Source organism: Trichechus manatus, unplaced genomic scaffold (genome assembly GCF_000243295.1).
Source record: "Trichechus manatus latirostris isolate Lorelei unplaced genomic scaffold, TriManLat1.0 scaffold00118, whole genome shotgun sequence".
Lineage (NCBI taxonomy): Eukaryota > Metazoa > Chordata > Mammalia > Sirenia > Trichechidae > Trichechus > Trichechus manatus.
Window position 1 is genome coordinate 7,681,952 of NW_004444054.1, and position 12,142 is coordinate 7,694,093.

At 40.1% G+C, this 12,142-nt stretch overlaps 1 protein-coding gene across 1 annotated transcript in view; it reads right to left on the reverse strand.

The window, feature by feature from the left end:
- Positions 1 to 11,936, reverse strand: part of CCDC168 (coiled-coil domain containing 168) — a 41,835-nt gene extending 29,899 nt beyond the window's left edge. Inside the window, exons 1-3 of the mRNA XM_023738546.1 lie at positions 11,522 to 11,936; positions 11,379 to 11,412; positions 11,252 to 11,294 (exon numbers count right to left, since the gene is read on the reverse strand). Of these exons, the coding sequence (XP_023594314.1) occupies positions 11,252 to 11,294; positions 11,379 to 11,412; positions 11,522 to 11,752 (308 nt within the window). The 5' untranslated portion in view covers positions 11,753 to 11,936. The remainder of the gene's footprint in view (positions 1 to 11,251; positions 11,295 to 11,378; positions 11,413 to 11,521) is intronic.
- Positions 11,937 to 12,142: the final 206 nt, after the last annotated feature.

Sequence of the window (12,142 nt, forward strand, 5' to 3'; positions counted from 1 at the left end):
TGGTTAGCAGCTGAGCTCTAGGTGGAACACTGTTCTGCAAAATTCATGTCTACTCGGAACCTGTGAATGTGACCTTATTTGAAAATAGGGTCTTTGCAGATGTAATCAAGTCAAGATGAGATCATACTGGATTAGGGTGGGCTCTAAACACAATAACTGGTGTTCTTCTAAGGAGAGGAACAAACATGCAGACAAACACATGTGCTCCCTCTATGTCTGTGCAGACAGACACACAGACATAAAAGGAAGATGAAGGCAGAGACTGGAGTTATGCTGCCATAGGCCAAGGAACCCAAACATCGCTGGCAACCAACAGAAGCTAGAAGAAACAAGAAAGGATTATTCCCCAGACTTTTTAGAGGGAGCATGGCCCTGCCGACATCTTGATTTTGAACTTCTCCAGAACTGTAAAAGAATAAATTTCTGTTGTTTTAAGTTTGTGATAATTTGCTCTGTTGTTGTTTTTGTTGTTAGGTGCCGTCGAGTCGGTTTTGACTCATAGAGACCCTATGTACAACAGAATGAAATACTGCCCAGTCCTGCCCCATCCTCACAATTGTTGCAGCCCATTGTTGCAGCCACTGTGTCAATCCATCTCATTGAGGGCCTTCTTCTTTTTCGCTGACCCTCCATTTTATCAAGCATGATGTCCTTCTCCAGGGACTGGTCTGTCCTGATAACATGTCCAAAGTATGTGAGACGAAGTCTCACCATCCTAGCTTTTAATGAGCATTCTGGCCATACTGCTTCCGAGACAGACTTGGTTTTTTAATATGCCCTAGTTTGTGATCATTTACAACAGCCCTTGGAAACTAACACACATGGTAATCCCATTTCCAAATGATTAGTTTAGGAACGGGCATGATCTAATACTAGCATAAGGAAAAGATTTTGGAAAAAGTTGTTTTGTTTGTAAAGAAGACGCAGAAAGAAATGGCCTTTTTCTTCCTCTGGACATTCCTGTTCTGATTGTAGAACTCTGTGGCCATCTTTCTATCCACTTCAAGATGAAACCAATGCCAAGAAGACAGAATGGAGACATAAAAAGAACCGAGGACTTCAATGAAAATGTTGAGCCACTCTAACAACCTATTCTGTAGTCCATTCAACCTCTGGATTTCCTATATTATATCATAAATTATTTTATTATTATATCAGTTTGAATAATGTTTTTCTGTTTCTTGAGAATGAAAACATTCTAACTGATTCAGGTGGCATCTAGAAGCATTCTGCGGAATCAAGTGACTTCAAACATTCTAATTGATTCACGTGGGATCTATAAGTACTCTGTGGAATCAAGTGACTTCAATCAGTTATAGTAGTGTCCAGGCATAATTAGGACAAAATTTAATCAGGACAAAAATATGATTATCCACTTAGGAAAGTGGAACAAAAATAAAAACATAAGATATAGAAAGAATTAATTTTTGCAAGTCGAAGGAAAAACATCTTAGAGGAAAGCTGAAATGCAATATTGTGATTTTAAAAATAAAATAATAGAGGATAAAATGACCAGATACAAAGAAGCCAATGTTCACTTGAGAAGTCACTTTCTTGCTTCCCAGTTTGGATGCCATTAATTTCTTTTTCTTGCCTAATTTCTCTGGCTAAAGCTTCAGGTACAATGTTGAACAGAAGTGGCAGAGGCAGATATCCTTGTCTTGTTCCTGATCTTAGAGGGAAAGCTTCCAGACTTTCACCACTGAGTATGACATTAACTGTGGGTTTTTCATAAATGCCCTTTATCAGGTTGAAGAAGTTCCCTTCTATTCCTGTTGAGTGTTTTTATCATGAAAGAGTGTTGGATGTCAAATGCTTTTTCTGCATCAATTAAGATGCTCATGTGATTTTGGAGGCATGGTGATGAGGGAAAAGAAGAAAGAAAAATTAAGGATTTTGCAGAAACAAAATAGAGCCACAGGACACATCAACCCTTCTTGAACAAAAAAGTCATCCATTAAGGAAACTGCACTTCATTATGCTGACAGAAGAGGGTATTTTCGAACTAGGAATCTCGAAAAGGAACCAAAGTCCCCAGACAATGAATAAGAAAGCAGCAGTCTCCTTTCCTGACAAAACTAATGTAAAAAGAAAACAGAAAATGAGGATAAAAGGTTTCAGCTAATGAAAATTCACCACCACAAAGCAAACATAATGCAGAAGAAAATGGTACATAGTACTCAAAACTGAATTAAATATTCTCAAACAAATGTTTGGAGTTATGTCATAAAAAAAGACCAGACTTTCAGAGACTGGAGAAACGCTGAGAGTATGGCTCCCCGACACCCTTTTAGCTCAATACCGAAGTCACTCCCGAGGTTCACCCTTCAGCCAAAGATCAGACAGGCCCATAAAACAAAATGAGACTAAAGGGGCACACTGGCCCAGAAGCAAGGACTAGAAGGCAGGAGGGGACAGGAAAGCTGGTAATAGGGAACCCAAGGGCAAGAAGGGAGAGTGTTGACATGTCGTGGGGTTGTTAACTAATGTCATAAAACAATACGTGTATTAACTGTTTAATGAGAAGCTAGTTTGTTCTGTAAACCTTCATCTAAAGTACAATTAAAAAAAATGTTTGGCGTTATGAAAAACAAAAAACCTTGAATCATAAACTCAACTGCTAAGAACAGGGGGAAAAAAAAACAAAAAAATGGGAAGAAATAAAAACCTATGGAGTTGGAGTAGAAATGGAGGTATCAGAATAAACTCATGAGTCTATGTGTGTGCGTGTATGTGTGTGTGTGCCCATAGGAGAGAGTTAATTTACACCTGGACTAGAATAGCTCCATCTCTATCTCTGGGGATGCCTGGATGTCTGGCTTTGCAGTGGGGATTATGATATGCCGTTGAAAATCTGAAACTCCCCTGGGTAAACTCCACAGTTTGTTTACTGCAGGTTTTCAACTGGCATAACCAGTTAGAGTGCGTGGCTTGACTACATGACCAAAAGGACATTAAAAAAAAAAAAAAAAACCCCACCGAGAACTTCTGCTTTGAGCTCTCCTGAAGCCAAGAATCCTAGCACAGATTGGTGGTTCAATCTAGAGACAGAACACAATCCATGTGCGAATGAGGACCTTGAGGAGTTTGTGTAAGAGATGTCTCTCAGATCCCTAATGCTTGCCTGCTCTCTTTCTCTTGCTGCATTGTATTTTAAATAAATAAAAATCTGGGACACTTTGAACATTAAAATAAATGTAAAAACGGCTTGGGGGAGGTGTCTGACCTCCTCCAACCCCACAAGGAAGAAGGAGAACCAAGATCAACAACCCAAGGCTGATTCCTATGAGGTAGAGGCCACACAAGCCTCTTCTCTCTGCCATCTCTACCATTTCTGACACCAACTATCCCTCCCACAGCCCTTTCTACTGGGTTCGACAATCCATTGCAATGGCCACACAGAACTCACAGACCATACTCACAATTATGGGGTTTATTAGGGAAATAACAGTTACAATTCAGGCTCAAGAACACTCAGGATACAGTTGTTCCCTCAGGATACCCTCTCCCCAACTGTGCATCAGGCACGCTTCTCCCTGGCCCTCAGTCTCTGCCCAAAGGCACCCAACTCAGCTTTCTCTCTCTGTGGGCTGGGAAGCCCACTGCGCTATCTCTTGTTGCTGGGTCTCTGCTTCCTTGGTGGTGGTGGGCTCCTCTCCTTTGCTCTGGAATTGGCTCTCTAAGGCAAAACTGAACAATCCCCTTGGTAGGCCACAATTCCACTATCACACAATCACCTGGGTGGAGTTACAAGCCCATGGCTAGAAAGGTCACACACAGAAGTAATCGCACCGCAATAAATAAGGGTAGTATAGTAATAAATTGTTGTTGTTGTTAGATGTCGTAGAGTTGGTTCCGACTCACAGCGACCCCATGTACTACAGAACGAAACACTTCCTGCTCCTGTGCCATCCTCACAATTGTTGCTATGCTTCAGCCCACTGTTGCAGCCAGTGTGTCAATCCAACCCACGGAGGGTCTTCTTTTTCACTGACCACCTACTTCACCAAGCATGATGTCCTTTTCCAGGGACTGGTCTTTCCTGATAACGTGTCCCAAGTGTGTGAGACTAAGTCTTGCCATCCTCGCTTCTAAGGAGAATTCTGGCTGTACTTCTTCCAAGACAGATTTGTTCATTCTTTTGGCAGTCCAAGGTATATTGAATATTCTTTGCCAACAGCATAATTCAAAGGTATTAATCTTCTTCAAGCTTCCTTATTCATTGTCCAGCTTGCACACGATATGAGGAGCCCTGGTGGTGCAGTGGTTAAAGTGCTTGGCTGCTAACAGGTTGGTGGTTCGAACCCACCAGCTGCTCCCTGGGAGGAAGATGTGTCAGTCTGCTTCCCTAAAGATCACAGCCTTGGAAACCATAATGGGGCAGTTCTACTCTGTCCTACAGGATCGCTATGAGTCGGAATCGAGTCAATGGCACACAACAACAACACAGTAATAATTACAATCCATTAAATAAAATAGGAAATAGGAATGCATGAGTCTATACTGATAAGAGAGAAAGAAACAGAAAGAGAAGGAAAAGTTCTTATAGTAAAATGTCAACTAACAGGTACAGAAGGAATGATAGAGTTAGAAAATCACCATTTTGTAATCATTTTAGTCACATTTGATTTAGGCAAGAATTATCAATAGATGTTAAATCTAGAGCAGGAGTCAGCAAACTTTGTCTATAAAAGGCCAGATAGTAAATATTTTAGGCTTTGTGGGTCATATGGTCTTTGTTACAACTACTCAATTCTGCCATTGTTGCATAAAGCAACCATAGACAATATATAAACAAATGGGCATAGCTGTATTCCAGTAAAGCTTTATATATAAAAGTAGGCAGTAGGCTGTAATTTGACCTAAGCCCTTATATCTAGAGCAGGGGTTCACAAGCTATGGCCCAAAAGACAAATATGTCTCACAGTCTATTTTTGTTCAGCCCTCAAAAATGTTAACATTTTTAAAAGATTAAAACAAAGAGTTCAAACCCCATGACCTGAACTTATTAAAATAAGAAGTAGCGGGAATGAAGAAAAGGGGAAAAATATGCAGAGGCTTCATGACAACAAACCTCAAGCTAGCCCTTAAAAAACCAAAAACCAAACCTGTTGCCATGGAGTCAATTCCAATTCATGGCAACCCTATAGGGCAGAGTAGAACTGTTTCATAGGTTTTCCAAGGCTGTAATCTTTACTTTAAGGCAGCAGACTGCCACATCTTTCTCCCGAAGAGCAGCTGGTAGGTTTGAACTGCTGACCTTTTGGTTAGCCCTTAATGCTACCAGAAAATCATGGTATCTGTTTCTAGTCCATTCACTTGGCCACCTTAGATGACCACTTTGTACCTTTTTCTCTCTCCTTAACCCCCAACACCTTCTTCATCCTCACTCTTAGCTGGTGACTTTGCTTCTTATTTCACTGAGAAAACAGAAGCACTCAAAAAGAGAACTTTCAACTTTTTCACTTTTCACCCTCTGTACATCTATACCAGCATCTGCACCCACATACTCTGCCTTCCCATCTGACACCACAGATGAATTATCCATGTTCCTATATACAGTCAATATCTCCACTTGCCCCGCATCTCATCCTCTCCTATCTCCTCAAGGACATTGCTCCAGCAATGTTCCCTTCTCTTTCTAACATTAACTTTTTTTCTGCTTTCCCATCACAGACAAATGCTGTTTTCATGACATGTTTTAAATACTTTCTCTTCACTACACTTCCCATCACACTATTTCTTTGCTCCCCTTTGCAGCAAAACTGCAAAAATAATTGGAAGAATTATCTATATTTGCTGTCTGTGTTTCCTCTCCAGACTTGCTCTCTCTTAAACCCATTCCACTCCATAGACTATTGCCTCCACCTCTCCACCAATAGTGATGACGTTAGTATTAATCCAACTGGTCTTATTGAAGTTGCTAAAATCAACAGTCAATTCTCAGTTTTTGTCTTACTTGACCTATCAGCAGCATTTAATAGATTTGGGGTTGCCATGAGTTAGAATGGACTCAACAGCAACAAGGATTTATTTATTTATTTCTTCACTTGGCTTCCAGGACTCTACATTCTCCTGGTTCTCTTCCTAACTCACTGGAAGTTCCTTCTCAGTCTCTGTCTTAGTCATCCAGTGCTGCTATAACAGAAATACAAGTGGATGGCTTTAACAAGGAGAAATTTATTCTCTCACAGTCTAAGAAGCTAGAAGTCTGAACTCAGGGTACCAGCTCCAGGAAGAGGCTTTCTCTCTGTGTCATCTCTGGGGGAAGGTCCTTGTCATCAATCCTCCCCATTCCAGGAGCTTCTCAGTGCAGGGACCCCGAGGACGCGTTATTCTCCCGGCTCTTGAATCTTGGTGGTATGAGGTCCCCATGTCTCTCTGCTCACTTCTCTCTTTTATGTCTCAAAAGAGATTGACTTAAAACACAACCTAATCTTGTAGATTGAGACCTGCCTCATTAACATAACTGCCTCTAATCCTGCCTCATTAACAGTATAGAGGTAGAATTTACAACACATAGGAAAATCATATCAGATGTCAAAATGGTGGACAATCACACAATACTGGGAATCATGGCCTAGCCAAGTTGACACATATTTTTTGGGGACACAATTCAATCCATGACAGTCTCCTTTGCTGGTTCCTCTTCTCCTTGTCCTCTTACTTTGGAGTGCCCCAGGGCTCCATCTTTGCTCCCCTTCTATCTATATACTCACTTAGTAATCTCATCCAATCTTGTGGCTTTTAATAGTGTCCAAATGCCAACAAGTCCCACATTTATTACCTGCAGTCCAGATATCTCTCCCCAACTACTTACTCAATATCTCTATTGGATATCTAATCAATATCTCAAATTTAACAAATCCAAAAACAAATTCCTCATCTCCCGGTCTAAACCTGCTCCACTCACAGCTTTCTTCATCTCGGTTGATGACAACTCCACCTTTCTAGTTGCTCAGGACAAAAATCTTAGAGTTATTTTTGACTCGTCTCTCTCACATCCATATCCTGTTGGCTCTAATCTTCTAAGTACATCCTGAAACCAACCATTTCTCACCACTTTCAGTGCTACTACCCTGTTTTGAGCCACCATTATCTCTGTTGGCAATAGTCTCCCAACTGCTTTAACCCTTGACCTAATACACTGTATTCTCAACATAGCAGGCAGAACAATCTTATCAAAACACAAATTAGAACATACCATTCTCCTGCTCAAAACTCTATAATGACTCCCCACTTTCACTCAGAGTAAAAACCACTGTCCTTCACATGGCCTACAAGGCCCTCCCATGACCTGGCCACCTATGACTTCTCTGACCTCATCCCCACATGCTATCTCTTTTCTCTCTTGGCTTCAGCCACACTGGCCTTCGTAGTACTCCTCAAACATTAGGCACACCCCCACTTAGGGCCTTTGCTCTAGGTGCTCCCCTGCCTGGATTGCTCTTCTACCACATCTGTTTAACTCCCCCGTCCTTTTAAGGCTTTGTTCAAATCCCACCATACTTGATATTGTGACTTATCTCTCCTCTCACACTTCTGGCACCTCGACTCCCCTCACCTTGTTCTATCTTATGTTTTATAAAACTTGTCACCTTTTGAGGTATTACATAATAAATAAGTACATATCATATATTATTTATTATATTATTTTTATTACCCAGCTTCCCCTCTCCCCTCTAAAACTTAAAGCGGGAATCTTTATTTTGTTCACTGATATATCCCAAGGGCTTAGAACAATGCCTGGCACATTGTAGGCCCTCAATAAATATTTGCTGAATGGTCATCTGTGCCTGTAGGCTCCTGATTGCTAATTCTCATCCACAACAAACTGACCCAGACATACAATCCAACCCTTCCCTCCATCTCTACAAGGGGAAACAAATCCACATACACAAACTACCCATACATGTGGCTGAGCTGTCTTTAATGAAGACTTGGAGGCAGAAATCCAAGGGGGTTCATTACAACAATACAAACAACTTCCAAGTAAACATCAGGTATGTCTCCCCATTTCTGAAATGACATTTGGCCTCCCTATTAACAAGGAATCTCAACTAGCCTTTGAGAATTTAAAAAGAACTCCCCACACTCCTAAGAAAAGACTGACAGCTCCACAGCCATGAAACAAGTTTCAGAACTGGTTGTAAATCAGTATAATCAATCACTGGTGGTTCTTTAGTCACAGTAACAAAAACACTAAAACTTATTTTAAACTACTTTATCTATCAATGATAACTCACTTCAATAAATACGCTTCTGAAACCCAGCCAATCAGTGATGGCTTCAGGTTTTGAGAGTCAAGTAATTGGCAGCAGACTCACTCCTGCAAATACATTTCTAAGGTCAACTCACTCTTGCTTCTGCAACCCACACAGCCCTGAAACAAATGATTCCCTAAAACCCTATGTAAGACCAGCGGTTTGCTATGCCTACTGAGAGTATGCCTGATGAGTATGGGTCTCCCTGATTTCAGATATTGAGTGCTGATCTCATCCTATGACATCATTTATGCCATTGAGTCCTGAGCCTCACACTGTTTGACTTGATCCCCCCTCTTCTTTGCCCTCGATTCACCCCATCTCATAAGCAAGACAAAATCCCCTCATTTTCTGATGCAGTGCACTTTAACCATTTTGATGTTTGAGCTCCTTCCAATATTTAAAGCCCTGGAGCACTTACCTTCTATTTCAAAATAATTTATTAAGATGGTCTCCCAAATATAGTTTTGTCCCAAAAAGGAATTCTGGGGAATTTCTTTCACCAAAGGTAAAATATTTTTGCTGTGTTATATTATTTCAACTAATATTCATGTTATCCCTATGCCATAATTCTTCTAACTCCTATTTTGAAAATAAAGCAATGGAAGTATAGTGAGTTTAAGTAATTTCCCTAAAGCCACATGATTATTAAGAGGCAGATTTATGATGTAAACCTGTTGTTGTATGCCATTGAGTTGATTCTGACTCATAGCAACCCTATGTGACAGAGTAGAACTGCCCCATAGGGTTTCCTAGGCTGTAATCTTTACAGGGAGCCCTGTGGTGCTGTGGTTAAGAACTATGGCTGCCGCTAACCAAAAGGTCAGTAGTTTGAATCTACCAGCTGCTCAAAACTGTATGACCTAGGGTTTAACCTAGGGCAACAGGTTAATCTTCATGGAAGCAGATCACCAGGTCTTTTCTCCGGTGGAGTCGCTGGTGGGTTTGAACCACTGACCATTTGGTTAGCAGCCAAGAACTTAACAGTTGCACCATCAAGGCTCCTTGATCGTTTTTAATTCAAAATTTGTTTTTTGCATCACAATATGCTGCCACCATTCTTTTCCTTCAATATCATCACCCTAATCTCTTCTTCTCAATTACTTTCCTCTAAGGCCCCTAGACAGGAGCCCTAGCCCTGGCGATCTGCTCCCGTGAAGATTACAGCCTAGAAAACCCTATGGGGCAGTTCTATTCTGTCCTATAGGGTCACTATGAGTTGGAATCGACTTGACAGCACACAACAACAGCAAGGCCCCCTAGAAGAGTGTCACCTAAGTATTAAATCAGGAGTAGGCAGGAAAGGAACAATGGCAGACAGATTTGGGACAACTTTGGTTCTGAAACAGAAAATCTTTTCTCCCGCCCATTTCTTCTTGTGGCTTCCTCTCTTACCTGTCAATCCTCTGGTTTCGAATTACTGTATATGCCCAACCTTGGATCATAATATACCCTTAGGTTCTGGATATCTCAAACACAGACTCTTTGGACAATCACTTATTCTGACTGCACCTACTGAGGTGTTCTAGTTTGTACTGGAACAAACTACCCCAGCTGTTCCTAACCACTCCTGGCTAGGATTCTACCTAACCATACTTCCAGATATTGTTAGATTCTCACCTTGGACATACACCCACCTTAGAACTAGAGTTGCCCAGTATCCAATATGAAGACAGAGCAACCAGATCAAATGAAAGATATTAGACTAATTGTCAAGTAATCCTCAGATTCATCCCACACACAGATACTAGGGATCTAGCTCAAATACAAATCTGTGTCACTCCTGTGCTTAACCACCTTCAGTGGTTACTGTCTACAGAACAAAATCCAAGCTTCTTAACATGGTATAGAAAGCCATCATGATCTGACTCCCACCTGCCTCTTCAGATTCACATCTCACTACTCTGTGATTCAAACTTGACATTCCAGCAACCTTGAAGTAACCCTAATTTATTGCATATACCCTGCGATTTATTTTCCTTTATCTTTGTTCATATTCTGGAACGTCTCTTTTTTTTTTTTTAATCCTCCTAACTCTCTTTTTATGGCTAATTTTCATTCACCCTTTAAAATTCAGCTCCAGCATCATAATCTTCTTCTGAAGTCATCCCTAACCTTCCCACACTGGCTTTGATATCTCTTAAATATTTCTATCACTGTGTTACTATACCACATGGCAATCATCCTTTATGTATGGCTGCCCCATAAGAATATAAGCTTCCTGAGAAGAGAGACTATTTTACTCTTGCATCCCAGTATCAAACACGGTGTTCATTACATAGAAGATACCTAATGACTGCTGAATGGGTTTTGATTAAAACAAACAAAATACTAAAAACAAGAGCAGTGATGATGTCAGTATTAATCCCTAGCACTGATATATCTTTAGGGTACCGATAAATTCTGATTTTATAAACCCTTACACGTCACTCTTACAGCACCTAGCTCAGTGTTTTCTTTGTCCACCAAAATAAAACTAAACCCATTGCCACTGAGTCAATTACGACTCACGGCGATCCCATGCATTAGAGTAGAACTGTTCCATAGGGTTTTCTTGCCTGTGATCTTTACGGAAGCAGATTGCCAGGCCTTTCTCCCATGGTGCCTCTTGGTCCACAGTAAGTGCTAAATGGCTATTTTTTCAACTGAATTATAAGAACTGGTGATTATTACTTCTTCGTGTGTATTGGGGAGAGAGGTTGGAGTAGAGAAGTGACTTAACCTTTCCAAGCTTTATTTTTCTCATCTGTGATAGCGGTAATAATACTACCTACCTCAAAGGACTGTTAGATGGAATTATTTCAATAATCTATGAAAAGCCTTTAACACAGGGCTTGGCACATAGTAGCTATTTAAAAAAAATGTTAGAATTATGAGATTAAAAACTGTGGTCTTCTGTACACACAGGAAATCCTTTTCTGAAATTCAGAAGTAAATGCTAATTTTGAACATAACCAACCTACTTAATTTCAAAATATATCACTTACCTTTCTTCTGAAGATGAACAAGTAATTGACAAATTTTCTCTTGCTAGAAGAGAATAAAAAAAGTATCAATGGGAGAAGCTCAGGCTGAACAAGTACTATATTAAAACATAAATTATATGATCTTTACCAAATTTCACACTTTTAAGGCATCTGTCTTCATTCTATTTCAAGGGAGACAAAAAGTTAGAGGAGTAATCCACATATCAAAGTTCCACAATTTAATGTGTGATCTAGAAATACAGGGAAGAGGGAATCAACTATTGATCTTACCTCCTGAGTATCTGAACTATCCTTTTCTGGAAATGTGGGCTTCTTCTGAAAGGATGTACAAAATTTTATGAGTACTATCTCAAAAATAATTCCTAGAAAAATTATAAATAAGATTGTTGCCCAATCATTTTGAAAAATCCAGGACTCTAAAAAGTCCCATAATACGAAAAATGAATTATCTTCCAATCCACTCCTCACCCCATTTTTAAAGAAATGATATTGCTTCGGCATTTTAGTACGTGAAATAGACTGGCGTCTCACTCCTAAATCCTCGATCTGGGATGCCCCCAAACACAAAAAGTTGGCATGCCCATCTCATAATCACGTGTGATGCTCTGCCAGAAAAAAATTTCCAGTGCCTCTCAGTGTCTTATCAAGTACAACAGTGATGGCCCTGGTAAGGTAAAGTGAGAAACGTGTCATAGTGGGTATTTAACTGAGCTCACATCAACTTACTTTAGCAATAAACAAAGTTCATTGGTCAGACATGTGTAATGCTATAAGTAGTTTGTTAACTTAAAATTTGGAAAATAATCTTTTATTAATTTCAAAAAAAGAAATATAATTCTATAAACAACCCCTTACCATAGTTGGGTTATCACTGCCCCATATTAAATATAT